At 43.7% G+C, this 17,085-nt stretch overlaps 1 protein-coding gene across 1 annotated transcript in view; it reads left to right on the top strand.

Moving 5' to 3' along the window:
* Positions 1-17,085, top strand: part of LOC112214621 (DNA polymerase nu-like) — a 66,995-nt gene that overhangs the window by 38,480 nt on the left and 11,430 nt on the right. The window contains exons 6-8 of the mRNA XM_042327157.1: positions 3,179-3,290; positions 7,358-7,440; positions 14,720-14,851. Of these exons, the coding sequence (XP_042183091.1) occupies positions 3,179-3,290; positions 7,358-7,440; positions 14,720-14,851 (327 nt within the window). The remainder of the gene's footprint in view (positions 1-3,178; positions 3,291-7,357; positions 7,441-14,719; positions 14,852-17,085) is intronic.

Raw genomic sequence — 17,085 nt, 5'->3', positions numbered from 1 at the left:
GTGCAATTTTTAAATAATCTGTTCAAGGACATACATCTGGTGTCCTAGAAGCCAATGTGCCGGTATGTGTGTGTCTACATTTGCAAGATGGGAGTGACTCGGTCAGTTGTTTGTGTATGTGTGTTTGTGTGTCATATACAGTGCCTTGCGAAGTATTCGGCCCCCTTGAACTTTGCGACCTTTTGCCACATTTCAGGCTTCAAACATAAAGATATAAAACTGTATTTTTTTGTGAAGAATCAACAACAAGTGGGACACAATCATGAAGTGGAACGACATTTATTGGATATTTCAAACTTTTTTAACAAATCAAAAACTGAAAAATTGGGCGTGCAAAATTATTCAGCCCCTTTACTTTCAGTGCAGCAAACTCTCTCCAGAAGTTCAGTGAGGATCTCTGAATGATCCAATGTTGACCTAAATGACTAATGATGATAAATACAATCCACCTGTGTGTAATCAAGTCTCCGTATAAATGCACCTGCACTGTGATAGTCTCAGAGGTCCGTTAAAAGCGCAGAGAGCATCATGAAGAACAAGGAACACACCAGGCAGGTCCGAGATACTGTTGTGAAGAAGTTTAAAGCCGGATTTGGATACAAAAAGATTTCCCAAGCTTTAAACATCCCAAGGAGCACTGTGCAAGCGATAATATTGAAATGGAAGGAGTATCAGACCACTGCAAATCTACCAAGACCTGGCCGTCCCTCTTAACTTTCAGCTCATACAAGGAGAAGACTGATCAGAGATGCAGCCAAGAGGCCCATGATCGCTCTGGATGAACTGCAGAGATCTACAGCTGAGGTGGGAGACTCTGTCCATAGGACAACAATCAGTCGTATATTGCACAAATCTGGCCTTTATGGAAGAGTGGCAAGAAGAAAGCCATTTCTTAAAGATATCCATAAAAAGTGTTGTTTAAAGTTTGCCACAAGCCACCTGGGAGACACACCAAACATGTGGAAGAAGGTGCTCTGGTCAGATGAAACCAAAATTGAACTTTTTGGCAACAATGCAAAACATTATGTTTGGCGTAAAAGCAACACAGCTCATCACCCTGAACACACCATCCCCACTGTCAAACATGGTGGTGGCAGCATCATGGTTTGGGCCTGCTTTTCTTCAGCAGGGACAGGGAAGATGGTTAAAATTGATGGGAAGATGGATGGAGCCAAATACAGGACCATTCTGGAAGAAAACCTGATGGAGTCTGCAAAAGACCTGAGACTGGGACGGAGATTTGTCTTCCAACAAGACAATGATCCAAAACATAAAGCAAAATCTACAATGGAATGGTTCAAAAATAAACATATCCAGGTGTTAGAATGGCCAAGTCAAAGTCCAGACCTGAATCCAATCGAGAATCTGTGGAAAGAACTGAAAACTGCTGTTCACAAATGCTCTCCATCCAACCTCCCTGAGCTCGAGCTGTTTTGCAAGGAGGAATGGGAAAAAATTTCAGTCTCTCGATGTGCAAAACTGATAGAGACATACCCCAAGCGACTTACAGCTGTAATCGCAGCAAAAGGTGGCGCTACAAAGTATTAACTTAAGGGGACTGAATAATTTTGCACGCCCAATTTTTCAGTTTTTGATTTGTTAAAAAAGTTTGAAATATCCAATAAATGTCGTTCCACTTCATGATTGTGTCCCACTTGTTGTTGATTCTTCACAAAAAAAATACAGTTTTATATCTTTATGTTTGAAGCCTGAAATGTGGCAAAAGGTCGCAAAGTTCAAGGGGGCCGAATACTTTCGCAAGGCACTGTATGTGCTTGTTTTCTTGTGTGTGCATGTGTTTGTGTGTCCTTGTGTGTGTGTGTGTCCTCGTGTGTGTGCATGTGTTATGAAGCTCATCAAAAGACATCGGTAGCTAGCTAGATAGTAATTTGGCTAAAAACAATGTATTACCGCGCTTCGTTGCTGCTCAGCGTTACCATGGCTTCAAACATCGCTGTCGGTGATGTCGAATCCAGCGTTTTTAGCTTCAGAGTTATTCGTTAGTGTTCTGTAGCTGTACCGTTTCGTAGTTAGATGTACTTTCTCTTTTAAAAAACGGAGCCAGTGGCTTGTGCGTGAGTATCAACAACATACGCTGTGACATCGTTGCGTGAGACCAGTCATTGAGTACGGCCATGTGTAACCCCACCCACCAGCCTACTTGGTTGGAGGTCAGTACCAGGTATCAAACGAGGCTGGATATATCCCGCTTGGTTCCAGGAATCAAGCGGGCCATGGGCAAGTGGGAATGAAATAGAGGAACCGTGATATTCACAGCAAGGCACGGCCCTGCAGTGGAAAAACATCATTAGAGGCTAATAGCTGAGTACGTTTGTTTTACTGTGGAGAGAGAATACAGGGCCGGCCATCGACATTCTCATCAAGTCCAGTTTGGAGCCCCAGCACTAAAATCAATGTTCAATCCACTAATTGAATTACACTGAATTACAGTGTGACGTGTGTGTCAGCATTCCCCCTCTATCTCTTTCTCTCCAGTAGGTGTATGTCAGTAATGGTAATTCTCTTGAACATTCCAGCCTGACAGCAGTATGATAAGGGATAGAAAGGTGTGGCTCACACATACACACACAACAGAGACCGGGGTCTCTCTGTCTATCCGGAGAGGAACATGCGCAAGTGTGTCATCATCATGTGATAGGCTGCGTTTGGGAGGGAGGGGTCTTGGAGATGGAAGGTGGGGGGGGTGTCACAGATTATAAGGGGTTAGGGGGTTCGGGGTGTTAATGGGATGGGGGTAAGGTAACTCGGGCCCCCAGGCATCTCACAGGAGGGGCTGGCTTGCTGCCTGCCTCATCAGCCATTCTCTCTCATCTGACAACAGGATCAGGGTGGGAGGAACACTCATCTGTTCCCCTCCTTTCTTTTTTCCTCTCTCTCTCGCTCTCCCTCTCTTTGTGTATCTGCCTCCTCCCCATTATTTTCTCTCTCTCCACCTCTCCCATCCCTCTCTCTCTCGCTCTCAACACACGTGTTGTTTACAACCTCTCCCTCTATTCTCTTATCTCTCTTTGCCTTTCTGTTAAATGACATTACCGCTGACTACCTGGTTCATTATCAGCTGATTACATTGTCAGTTAATATACAAATGTTGAGCGATGACGGTAGTGAAAATGAACAGTAGTGTGAAGGAGAATGATGATGGTGGTGTGTGTGTCAGATTTCTGCCAGGTGGAACTGCGTCTGCTGGCTCATCTCTCGTCAGATCCTGAGCTGCAGAGGATCTTCAACAACCCACAGGCCGACGTCTTCACCATGCTGGCCTCACAGTGGTGGGTCTCACACACACACAAACAGTCTCGCAGTGGGGGGTACCACAGACAAACACAGTCTCTCAAACTCTGACACACACACACACAGTCTCACAGTTTGTAGTATCTCACACACACACTAATATGATATTCACGCATCTCACACAGTTTTGCCTCTCATTTCATAGTTCTATGACCTCTGATTTCCTCCCTGCTACACTAGCTAGTTTCCTCCTCTCTGTCTGTCTTTTAGTTGTACTCAACAGGACTGCTTTGGGCATGCTCAGTTCACACACCACTCAGCCGTTTGGGATGAGCCTATCAACCCAGACACACACACTCATCCACAGAGCCTCATACCGTATTCCCACGTTCACACTCTCTCACACACACACACAGCCCATCAGTCTGCCCAAACCGCAGCATCACTTCAAACGCTCGCAGCCTTGTTGCCATGACTACAGCAGCAACCAGCGTATGAGGCTCCTTCCTCTCTGTCAGGGCACCTCCAGGCCGATCGCCGCAGTGATTACACTTTTTGAAATGTGTGCGTGCATGTTAAAAAGGGACCCTGTGGTGAGAAAAACAAGGGAGACCATTAGAACTGTTAGAACCCTCTGTCAGAACACTGTTAACCCACTGATAGAACTGTTGGTACACTGATAGAACTGTTGGTACACTGATAGAACTGTTAACCCACTGATAGAACTGTTAACCCACTGATAGAACTGTTAACCCACTGATAGAACTGTTAACCCACTGATAGAACTGTTGGTACACTGATAGAACTGTTGGTACACTGATAGAACTGTTGGTACACTGATAGAACTGTTGGTACACTGATAGAACTGTTGGTACACTGATAGAACTGTTGGTACACTGATAGAACTGTTGGTACACTGATAGAACTGTTGGTACACTGATAGAACTGTTAGAACACTGTTAGATCTTTTGGAACGCTGTTACAACTGTTAGTATACTGTTAGAACACTGTTAGAACTGTTAGTATACTGTTAGAACACTGCTAGAACGCTGTTAGAACTGTTAGATCTGTTGGAACACTGTTAGATCTGTTGGAACACTGTTAGAACACTGTTAGAACTGTTAGTATACTGTTAGAACTGTTAGAACACTGTTAGAACTGTTAGTATACTGTTAGAACTGTTAGGACACTGGTAGAACTGTTAGGACACTGGTAGAACTGTTAGAACGCTGTTAGGACACTGGTAGAACTGGTAGAACGCTGTTAGGACACTGGTAGAACTGGTAGAACGCTGTTAGGACACTGGTAGAACTGTTAGAACGCTGTTAGAACTGTTAGAATACGGAACTGTATTTTATCTAACGGGTGGCATCCAGTCTAAATATTTCTGTTACATTGCACAACCTTCAATGTTATGTCATAATTACGTAAAATTCTGGCAAATTAGTTTGCAACGAGCCAGGCGGCCCAAACTGTTGCATAAACCCTGACTCTGCGTGCAATGAATGCAAGAGAAGTGACATAATTTCACCTAGTTAATATTGCCTGCTAACCTGGATTTATTTTAGCTAAATATGCAAGTTTAAAAATCTATACTTCTGTGTATTGATTTTAAGAAAGGCATGGGTGTTTATGGTTAGGTACAGTCGTGCAACGATTGTGCTTTTTTCGCAAATGCGCTTTTGTTAAATCATCCCCTGCGTTGCATCGATTATATGCAACGCAGGACACGCTAGATACACTAGCAATATCATCAACCATGTGTAGTTAACGAGTGATTTTGATTGATTTATTGTTTTTTATAAGATGAGTTTAATGCTAGCTAGCCACTTACCTTGGCTTCTTACTGCATTTGCGTAACAGGCAGGCTCCTCGTGGAGTGCAATGAGAGGCAGGTGGTTAGAGAGTTGGACTAGTTAACCGTGAGGTTAAAAGATTGAATCCGGGAGCTGACAAGGTAAAAAATCTGCCGTTCTGCCCCTGAACAGGCAGTTAACCCACTGTTCCTAGGCCGTCATTGAAAATAAGAACGTGTTCTTCACTGACTTGCCTAGTTAAATAAAGGTGTAAAAAAATATATATTTATATATATATATTTTTTAACCGGCCAAATCGGTGTCCAAAAATACAGATTTCTGATTGTTATGAAAGCTTGAAATCGGCCCTAATTAATCGGCCATTCCGATTAATCGGTCGACCTCTAGTTAGAACACTGTTAGAACGTTGTTAGAACGCTGTTAGAACATTGTTAGAACGCTGTTAGAATGCTGTTAGAACTGTTAGAACGCTGCTAGAATGCTGTTAGGACGCTGTTAGAATGCTGTTAGTATACTGTTAGAACACTGTTAGAACGCTGTTAGTACACTGTTTGAACACTGTTAGAACGCTGTTAGTATACTGTTTGAACACTGTTTGAACGTTGTTTGAACACTGTTTGAACGCTGTTTGAACGCTGTTTGAATGCTGTTAGTATACTGTTAGAACACTGTTTGAACGCTGTTTGAACACTGAACGCTGTTTGAACACTGTTTGAACTGTTAATAACACTGTTAGAACGCTGCTAGAATGCTGTTAGTATACTGTTAGAACACTGTTAGAACACTGTTTGAACTGTTAGAACGCTGTTAAGTGTTAATAACACTGTTAGAACGCTGATTGAACACTGTTTGAACACTATTAGAACTGTTAGAACGCTGTTAAGTGTTAATAACACTGTTCGAACTGTTAGAACGCTGTTTGAACACTGTTAGAATACTGTTTGAACACTGTTAGAGCACTGTTAGAATACTGTTTGAACACTGTTTGAACACTGTTAGAACACTGTTAGAACACTGTTAGAACACTGTTAGAACACTGTTTGAACACTGTTTGAACACTGTTGGAACTGATAGAACACTGTTAGAACACTGTTAGAACACTGTTAGAACACTGTTTGAACACTGTTAGAACTGATTGAACACTGTTTGAACACTGTTTGAACACTGTTTAAACACTGTTTGAACTGATAGAACACTGTTAGAATGCTGTTAGAATACTGTTAGAACACTGTTTGAACACTGTTTGAACACTGTTAGAACTGATAGAACACTGTTTGAACACTGTTAGAATACTGTTAGAATACTGTTTGAACTGATAGAACACTGTTAGAACACTGTTAGAACACTGTTAGAACACTGTTTGAACACTGTTTGAACACTGTTTGAACACTGTTTGAACACTGTTAGAACTGATAGAACACTGTTTGAACACTGTTAGAATACTGTTAGAATACTGTTTGAACACTGTTAGAACACTGTTTGAACACTGTTTGAACACTGTTAGAACTGTTTGAACACTGTTTGAACACTGTTTGAACACTGTTTAAACACTGTTTGAACTGATAGAACACTGTTAGAATGCTGTTAGAATACTGTTAGAACACTGTTTGAACACTGTTTGAACTGATAGAACACTGTTTGAACTGATAGAACACTGTTAGAACACTGTTTGAACACTGTTTGAACTGTTAGAACACTGTTAGAACACTGTTTGAACACTGTTTGAACTGATAGAACACTGTTAGAATGCTGTCTAGAATAGATAAATACTCTGTCCACCAGGTGGTGCTGAGCACTTTTAATTTGTCTTTAGCCCTAACCATCTGACTCCACCATTTGACAGCTCTGTGTGTGTGTGTGCGCGTGCGTGCGTGCGTGAAAGAGAGTGAGCGGGCCGGAGGTATGACAGATAAAACGGTTTGAAAGTCTGTCCCTGGGGCTACAGGCAATGAAACTAGGAGAGAGAAATAACAGGTAGAGATGGAGAGAGAGAAAACAAAGAGGGTGAGAGGACATGTATAGAGACAGATAAACTAGAGAGAGGGAATAACAGAGAGAGAGTGTATGTATGGGCCCATGTGTGTGTGCATGTCTCTGTGCATCTGTGTGTGAGTATGTTCTGTGATGTGATGTTGCAGTCCCTTGTCAGGCCCTTTGGGACTCTCACTTTGCAGACAGAGGAGTTGCACTCCAGTAGGACTTCCTTACATAACGTCTCTCTCTCTCTTTCTCCCCACCCCCTCTCTCTTCCCCTACTCTCTCTCTTCCTTCTCTCTCTGTCTCTCTAGGAAGGGTGTGAGTGAAGGAGAAGTGAGTTCAGAGGATAGAGAGCATGCCAAGCGTATCGTCTACTCTGTGGTATATGGAGCAGGTGAGAAGAACTACCCACATGACTCAGTTAGTTAGCCACATCACTTCAGTCGCCCTTAACCAGAGAAGGAGAGAGTGGGAGAGGAAGAGAGAGAGTGGGTGAGGAAGAAAGAGAGAGAGATTGGGAGAGGAAGAATGAGAGATAGAGAGTGGGAGAGGAAGAAAGACGGAGAGGAAGAAAGAGAGAGAGAGTGGGAGAGGAAGAGAGCGAGTGGGAGAGGAAGAAAGAGAGAGAGAGACAGAGAGAGAGTAGTGGCGTGGGTAGTAATGTGATGGTAATGATAGCAGTTTAATGATGGTGTTGGTAGTAGTAGTAATGATGATGGTAGTTGTAGTACTGATGTAATGGTGAAGATGACAGTTATTTAGTTATAAGTTAGTTATAGTTTCATTTTCCATGTTTAGCTTTTTATATTTATTAAATTTCTACTATATTGTTGTTATTTTTGTATTCAGTTTTGTATTATTATTTACTACCATTTTATGTAATTCTTTATTGTTTATAATTTTATTACAATGTATATTGCAAACATTGTTGCTTTGGCAGTATTGACACAATGTTTTTCATGCCAATAAAGCAGCTTGAATTTGAATTTGAGAGCGAGAGGAGGAAAGAGAGAATGGGAGAGGAAAAAACAGAGAGGGAGCAGGAATGTAGAAAGGGCCCGTGTGGCCTAAGTATGCCTTCTTCATTTGTGGCCCGTTTAATACTCACACACTCGCACACGCAACACATTTCCCTGCTGTAGCCAATGGAAACTATTTCAAAACGCTGGCCCCGTGACCATAGACTTCTAACGTGGAGGGAATGTGCATCGTGAAAGTGTAATGTGTGTGTGTCTGTGTGTGTAAGACTATTCTGTATCTGGGTCACTTTGCATTGTCTGTTATGTATTTCTAGCCTGTTGATTAACAGCCTGTTATATGAGTGTTGTTGTTTGTGTGAGACTGAGTCACACACTCTGCTGCTGTATCTGGACCTCACTGTTGGCTCACACTCATCAAGAGACACACACACACACACACACACACACACACACACACACAGCCTTGTACAACTAACCTTGTGGGGACACACGATTCAGTCCCATTCAAAAATCTAATTGTCCCCAACCTTTACCTGTAAACCTTAACTTAACCTTAAACCTAACCCTAGCCCCTAACCCCAACCCTAAACCTAATTCTAACCCTAACACAAATTTTAACCTTAACCCTATTCCCCTGAGAAATCGCATTTGACCTTGTGTGGACTAATAAAATGTCCCCTGTTGGTAAAATGTTTGTAAATGTACTATTCTTGTGAGTATAGTTAAACATGTCCACACACACACACACACACACACACACACACACACACACACACACACGTGCGTAGCAGTAAGGGAGCCTTCAGGCTGTGCTGTCGGGCAGGCAGTAGTAGAGGATTGGGAGACGTTGAGAGGTTGTGATGGCTGGCAGTGGTCTGTCAATGTTAGTGTGTGTGTGTGTGGCTGGCTGACTGGCTGGCTGGCGTGAGTCGACAAGCCTCTCCCGTCCGCAGTTCAGAGATCAGACGAGTGCAGTATCATTGCCCGGAAACCACCACTCAGACTCACGCACACAGTTACAGCTCTGACATGTATGGGTGTTTGTCTTTTCACAGATGAGTGCGTTCAGTGACAAAGGGACTTGATGATGGAGTATTCTTTGGTCTTTCAATGACATGTTTCATTATGACTGTGTGTGTGCATGCGTGTGTGCGTGCGCGCGCATGGTAGAGAGGGAAGGAAGCCTCATGGCTGATTTGAATGTTTTTAATAGCATAAGACGTGATACATTGTGTATCTGTTGTCAATGAGGATAAGAGAAGCTGAGAAAGGAGGAGAAAAACACAGGGAGGAAAGGAGAGGGGGTTAGTGGAGTGAGGGAGAGCGTTCATTTTCAGCGTAGACAGCCTAGGCCTTCCTAGTGGCTCGTCTCCTTGGTTACGGAATACTAAAAGGAAGCTTTCTCCCGGAGACAATAATCAGGCAGAGGGAGAAGAGGAGGGGGGAGGGGAGGTATTGGCCATGGAGACAGACGCACACACAAATGGGTCAGAAGAGAAAGAGGCCAAGTGTTGACTGTTGCACTCTGGGAGAGGGACAGGGGGAACGAGAGAGGAAGAAAGAGAGGAGAGAAAAAGAGACTGAATTGGAAAAGAGGTGTGGGAGAGAGAGAGAAAGAAAGAAAGAGGAGAGAGATGGATGTGGAGGAGAGAGAGAGATTGATGTGGAGGAGAGAGATAGAGAGATGTGGAGGAGAGAGAGATGTGGAGGAGAGAGAGAGATGGATGTGGAGGAGAGAGAGAGATGGATGTGGAGGAGAGAGAGATGGATGTGGAGGAGGAGGAGAGAGAGAGATGGATGTGGAGGAGAAGGAGAGAGAGAGATGTGCGTGAGCAGTAACGAGGCTGGAGGGTCACACAGGACTGACCTCATTCAGCTGGTATGTGGTGCCTCACACACACACACTCCCATTGTAGACTTCTTCACACACACACTACTGCCTTCTTGCAATCCTTACCTGCCGTGTGGCAACCAGTTGCCTTCGCTCACTCCCTACAATAGACCTTCTCCTCACTCACACACACATCTCCAGTGGTAAACTGTTATCAGGTGAAGGGTCAAAAATGATTAGCTAATCACACCCCTTTAGTATGTCATTTCTAGCCTGATCATAGGGTGTGTCTAAATCAGTGTTACTCATTTTAAATTCATTGGATTTCATTTCTACCAACTGAGGCACTCAAAGCGCTTCACATAGTAGGGGGAAAACTCACCTCATCCCCCACCAATGTGTGGATGAGGCGGCCACACTTCAGCTATCAGGTGTAGAGGTGAGAAGTGATATATGCCAATTAGGAATGAGGGGGATGATTAGGTGGCCATGATGCAATGGGGCCAGGTTGGGAATTTAGCCACGATATCGGGGTTAACACCCCTACTCTTACGATAAGTCAGGATACCTGTTTTAACGTCCCATCCAAAAGACGGCACCCTAAGGGGCAATTTCCCCTTCACTGCCCTAGGGCAGAGGGAGTTCCACCTACTGGCCCTCCAACACTGCTTCCAGCAGCATCTGTCCTCCCATCCAGGCAGCAACCCTGCTTAGGTTCAGAAGCAAGCCAGCAATGGGATGCAGGGTGCTATGCTGCTGAAGGGAAATAACATTAGATTTGAGCATTTGTGGTCTCAATTGACCTAAAATGTATCATTGGTGTTCCCACTCCTACTGGTGGTACAATGTTATCATAGTCATTGAGCTACCATATTACAGATGTAGGATCTTAATTTGAGCCAGTTTGCTACAGCAGGAAAGTAATGCTGAAGCAACAGGAAATGTGAATGATCAAGTCAGAAATGTCAGAGTGGAAATTACAAAATTCAGAAGCCTTTTGAAATGGAGACATTTTCTTTTTTACAGCCAAATCTCTATTTTTGATGTAACTGGCATCTTATAGGATGGTCCAGACACCTTTTTTGTGATTTCATTTGTTTTTGAGAAAATCAGCACTGTGTCAATTACCTCTATCTCGTACTCGCCTGTACACGCTCACACACTCTTTAGCGTGCACGCGCACACACACACACACACACACACACACACATCCAAACTGCACTGATACATACTGACACTCACACAGAAGTATATGATTTTCACAAACAGACCAACTCCATCTCTCTGTGTGACATAGAGCCGTCCTCCCCCCAAAACACACTCACACTATCCCTGCATGTTCACACTCTCTCCCTGTGTTTCCCTGGGTGTGTGTGTGTGTAGAGGGCACGGGGGACACGTCCACCCAGGCAGGGGCCCCAGACTGGCACAGATTTGGGGCTTAGCGCTTGTCTCCGCTGGGCCAACTGCCCCCTCCTGCTGCACCATCCCTGGCGCTCCCTCTGTCTGGCAGAACATTATTCATCACCAGCCGCGCGTTAACCCACAGAACACAGACACACACACACAGTGCCACGGAACACACACACGCTGCGAATAAACACACTGTGAACACACAAACACAGTGCTGCAGAACACGGACACACACGCAGTCTGTGAACACAAATATACACAAACATTCTGACCCTATGAACACATACACGCACAGGCTCACATACTGAGCACACAGAGCCACGACTCTCTCGACTCGAATCTCCTTTGGGCCAGAGCTAGGGTGGAATGGCCGATAGTGATCCCTGCACTCACATCGTAGATAGGGCAAGCAGTCAGTGGCATTACTTTGAGATGATTTCCTGATATAACTTTTTCTGTATATTTACAGTACCAGTCAAGAGTTTGGACACACCTACTCATTCAAATCAAATCAAAGTTTATTTGTCACGTGCACCGAATACAACCTTACAGTGAAATGCTTACTTACAGGCTCTAACCAATAGTGCAAAAAAGGTATTAGGTGAACAATAGGTAAGTAAAGAAATAAAACAACAGTAAAAATACAGGCTATATACATTAGCGAGGCTATAAAAGTAGCGAGGCTACATACAGACACGGGTTAGTCGGGCTGATTGAGGTAGTATGTACATGTAGATATGGTTAAAGTGACTATGCATATATGATGAACAGAGAGTAGCAGTAGTGTAAAAGAGGGGTTGGCGGGTAGTGGGTGGCGGTTAGCCAATGTGCTGGTGTCACGATGTTCGTAACAATGGTCGGACCAAGCACAGCGTATGTTGAGTTCCACATATTTTAATGAAAGTGAAACTAAGCAATGACAAAAACAAATAAACAAACTAAAAACGAACCGTGACTAAAGAGATGCTATGTGCACTAACTCAAAACACATACATTCAAACAATATCCCATAACCCACAGGTGGAAAAATGCAACTTAAATATGATCCCCAATTAGAGACAACGATTACCAGCTGCTTTTAATTGGGAATCATACACAAACCCCAACATAGAAAATTAAACCTAGAACCCCACATAGAAATAATAATAAACTAGACTAAACCCCTAGTCACGCCCTGATCCATTCTACCATAGAAAATAATAGCTTTCTATGGTCAGGATGTGACAGCGGGAGCACTGTTTGGTCGGCCCAATTGAGGTAGTATGTACATGAATGTATAGTTAAAGTGACTATGCATATATGATAAAAGGGGGTAGCAGCAGCGTAAAAAGAGGGGTTGGGGTGGGCACACAATGCAAATAGTCCGGGTAGCCATTTGATTACCTGTTCAGGAGTCTTATGGCTTGGGGGTAAAAACTGTTGAGAAGCCTTTTTGTCCTAGACTTGGCACTCAGGTACCGCTTGCCATGCGGTAGTAGAGAGAACAGTCTATGAGGGGTGGCTGGGGTCCAGGGTTTTTCTTAATTTTTACTATTTTCTACATTGTCCAATAATAGTGAAGGCATCAAAACTATGAAATAACACATATGGAATCATGTAGTAAGCAAAAAAGTGTTAAACAAATCTAAATCTATTTTAGATTCTTCAAAGTAGCCACCCCTTGCCTTGCTGACAGCTTTGCACACTCTTGACATTCTCTCAACCAGCTTCATGAGGTAGTCACCTGGAATGCATTTCAATTAACAGGTGTGCCTTGTTAAAAGTTAATTTGTGGAATTTCTTTCCTTCTTAAAGCGTTTGAGCCAGTCAGTTGTGTTTTGACATAGTAGGGGTGGTATACAGAAGATAGCCCTATTTGGTAAAATACCATGTTCATATTATGGCAAGAACAGCTCAAATAAGCAAAGAGAAACAATCATTACTTTATAGACATGAAGGTCAGTCAATCTGGAAAATTTCAAGAACTTAGAAAGTTTCTTCAACCATCAAGCGCTTTGATGAAACTGGCTCTCATGATGACTGCCACAGGAAAGGAAGACCCAGAGTTACTTCTGCTGCAGAGGATAAGTTCATTAGAGTTACTAGCCTCAGAAATTGCAGCCCAAATAAATGCTTCACGGAGTTCAAGTAACAGACACATCTCAACATCAACTGTTCAGAAGAGGAGATATTGTGAATAAGGCCTTCATGGTCGGCTGTAAAGAAACCACTACTAAAGTACACCAATAGGAATAAGAGACTTGCTTGGACCAAGAAACACGAGCAATGGACATTAGACCGTTGGAAATCTGTCCTTTGAGTCCAAATTTGAAATTTTTGGTACCAACCATCGTGTCTTTGTGAGATGCAGAGTAGGTGAACGGATGATCTCCGCATGTGTTGTTCCCACCGTGAAGCATGGAGGAGGAGGTGTGATGGTGTGGGACGTGCTTTGCTGGTGACACTGTCAAAGATTTACTTAGAATTCAAGGCACACTTAACCAGCATGGCTACCACAGCATTCTGCAGCGATAAGCCATCCCATCTGGTTTGAGCTTAGTGGGACTATCATTTGTTTTTCAAGAGGACAATGACCCAACATACCTCCAGGCTGTGTAAGGGCTATTTTTGACCAAACACACTTCCAGGCTGTGTAAGGGCTATTTTTGACCAAGAAGGAGAGTGATGGAGCAATGCAGCAGATGACCTGGCCTCCACAATCACCTAACCACAACCCAATTGAGATGGTTTGGGATGATTTGGACCACAGAGTGAAGGAAAAGCAGCCAACAAGTGCTCAGCATATGTAGGAACTTCTTCAAGACTGTTGGAAAAGTATTCCACGTGAAGCTGGTTGAGAAAATGCCAAGAGTGTGCAAAGCTGTCATCAAGGCAAAGGGTGGCAACTTTGAAGAATCTAAAATATATTTTGATTTGTTTCACACTTCTTTGGTTACTACATGATTCCATATGTGTTATTTCATAGTTTTGATGTCTTAACTATTTTTCTACAATATAGAAAATAGTAAAAATAAGAAACCCTTGAATGACTAGGTGTGTCCAAACTTTTGACTGGTACAGTACATACGGTACGGTACAAATGTTGTATCACTATGCTATGGTATATGGCAGGGGTATTCAAATTTGGACCTTGGTGGTCCAGAGTACTGTTTGTTTTCTGTTCTACCTGATAAGTAATTGCACTCACCTTGTGTCCCAGGTCGAAATCAGTCCTTGATTACATATACACATTATTTTTTGTTTGTTGTATTGTTTGTATATCACATTTGGGTGAGTGTCCTTGTCTGTCAGTGTACCAGTGTTTTGTTTACTTGTCATGTTTTTTGTGGACCCAGGAAGAATAGCTGCTGCCTCTGCAAAAGCTAATGGGGCTCCAAATAAATAGAGGGGAATGGAAAAACTGGCATTGAATGTGGGCGATATATGTTATGGTTGTCTGTCTCCCCCAGGTAGGGAGCGTCTGTCGGGCATCCTGGGTGTTAGTGCTGAACAGGCCAGCCACTTCCAGGACAGCTTCCTCCACACCTACAGAGAGGTCCAGACCTTCATACACACCACCATCCAGCAGTGCCACAAACGAGGTATGTGTGTGGGGTGGGGGGGGTGGGCTCACTCTGTGTGTCTTTCTGTGCGTATGGGTGGATGCGTGTTTGTGGGAGGGAGGGATCCACTTTGTGTGTGCATTGGTGGGTGAGGAAAAATATGTGCTTGTATTGGCAGGACTGAGACAAACTGCCTGTGGACGGGGAGGAAAGAGGTTGGTGGTGTAATGGTTCAACTAGGACACTCGATATATCCTGACCGATATGTCTACACAGTACACCTGAGACTGTAGCACTGCGGCCTAGAGTCAACACACACACACTCCCTGGTCTCTGCACTCTCAATCACACTGAAAACATTTAGTTCAGGCAATAAGGCCAATCGACGTCTTTGAACGCTGAAAACACCTTTTACAGCTTAAAACTCTGATATGGAGGAAAGACGTTGGTTGGTGTGACTAAGATTTCTCAAGAATGATTCAGGAATACTTAGCTTTTCTTGCGTCTTGTGTTCATTGAGATTGACCTGCCCCCTAAACACATGTTCTGTGTTATCCTGATATCTTATATATTGATACTTTTTACAGTTGGAACATTTTGAGAAAATATTCTGATAAAAATTCTTATCGTAGTCAGTTAAAATATGCAGTTCAAGTTTAAACTTCTAGAAAGAGTATAGCAGAGAGGGTCTCTGTCACAGTGGCATAACAGCCATCGACCCCGACACGCACTCTGTCACCCGTGGCAACCAATCACCGTTACTACACCCTCTTCATCTCTAAATGAGCCGATCGCAACGGAATGCTCGTGAGACGCCACACAGATAGCCACAAAAATGCTGTAACTGAGCATGCTCACTGGGGACCCGTGTAATGTCGCCCGGAACGGACCGTTTTAATTTCAGTCATCGCTGTGGCGCCACTCCTGGGATTTATCAGCCTCACCTGTCAGGGCTGGAGCTCTCTCTCTCACACAAACACACTATCTCTCTCACTAACCTCTTTCTCTCTCGCTGTCTCTCTCTCTCTCACAAACACACTATCTCTCTCCCTAACCTCTTTCTCTCTCGCTGTCTCTGTCTCTCTCACAAACACACTATCTCTCTCCCTAACCTCTTTCTCTCTCACTGTCTCTCTCTCTCACACAAACACACTATCTCTCTCACTAACCTCTTTCTCTCTCGCTGTCTCTCTCTCTCTCACAAACACACTATCTCTCTCCCTAACCTCTTTCTCTCTCGCTGTCTCTCTCTCTCTCACAAACACACTATCTCTCTCCCTAACCTCTTTCTCTCTCACTGTCTCTCTCTCTCTTTATTTTTCTCCTTCTATTTCTCTTTTTCCCTCCTGTCACTCTCTCTTTCTCTCGCTTCGTTCTCCCTAACTCTCTCTTTCTCTCTCTCTTTCTCTTTCTCTCTCTCACAGCCTAACAGAGATTTCAGTTGATCAATAAACATCTCAGCTTGCAATCTGCTCTAGCTAGGCCCAAGAGACACGTGTGTGTGTGTGTGTGCGTGTGCGTGTGTGTAGTCATTTTCTCTAACTGAATATAGTGCTATCTAGCAGTACATGCCTCTCATCAAAGCAGAATTGTTGATTTATACTCTGATGTTGAAATTAGCTCTGGCCCCATTTCGCACTGGCATCCTCCTTATTTTCCATATACTTCCTTAGCCATCACACACTATCAGGGAGGTCCCCAAAGGACAAGTGTCATACCTATACTTCTAAAGACATGATGAAGGGAAGAGGAGGAGGTGGCGGGGAGCTTTATATATCCAGTACCAACAGGGGAAATTAAAAGAGAGAGAGGAAATAGGACAAGTCATCAAGAGGACACAGTGAAAAGGGGATTTACAGATGCATCTTCAGTTCACAAACACTGATGTGTAATAAGATAGTAAACCTACACACACACACATCAAGAGACTGTCCATCTTCACAGACTTCACTGCCTCCGCGGCCAAGAAACGAGCAGCGTTTGACAACGCAAAGCGGCTTCTGCACACCTGTCCGGGAGTAAAGTTTGGCCTCTTCTTCCCAGCCGAGCTGAGGATCATGCTACCGAGCGGAGCTCTTCACAAGTTCAACGACCCGACCGCCGCAAACTTTATCTAGAACTTGAAGGAAACTGCTCCCCCGGCCTGACCGGAGCAACGAGATGGACACTTAGCCTATCTGCAGTGCAGCATTTGATATATAAGGCCCAACACATGGAGCCTACTACAGTGCCTTTTAGTGTTCTATTTGCCTGATACGTACATTCTCCTCGTC

Source organism: Oncorhynchus tshawytscha, linkage group LG09 (assembly GCF_018296145.1).
Source record: "Oncorhynchus tshawytscha isolate Ot180627B linkage group LG09, Otsh_v2.0, whole genome shotgun sequence".
NCBI classification, from domain to species: domain Eukaryota; kingdom Metazoa; phylum Chordata; class Actinopteri; order Salmoniformes; family Salmonidae; genus Oncorhynchus; species Oncorhynchus tshawytscha.
This window is presented reverse-complemented; position numbering and strand designations above follow the sequence as displayed.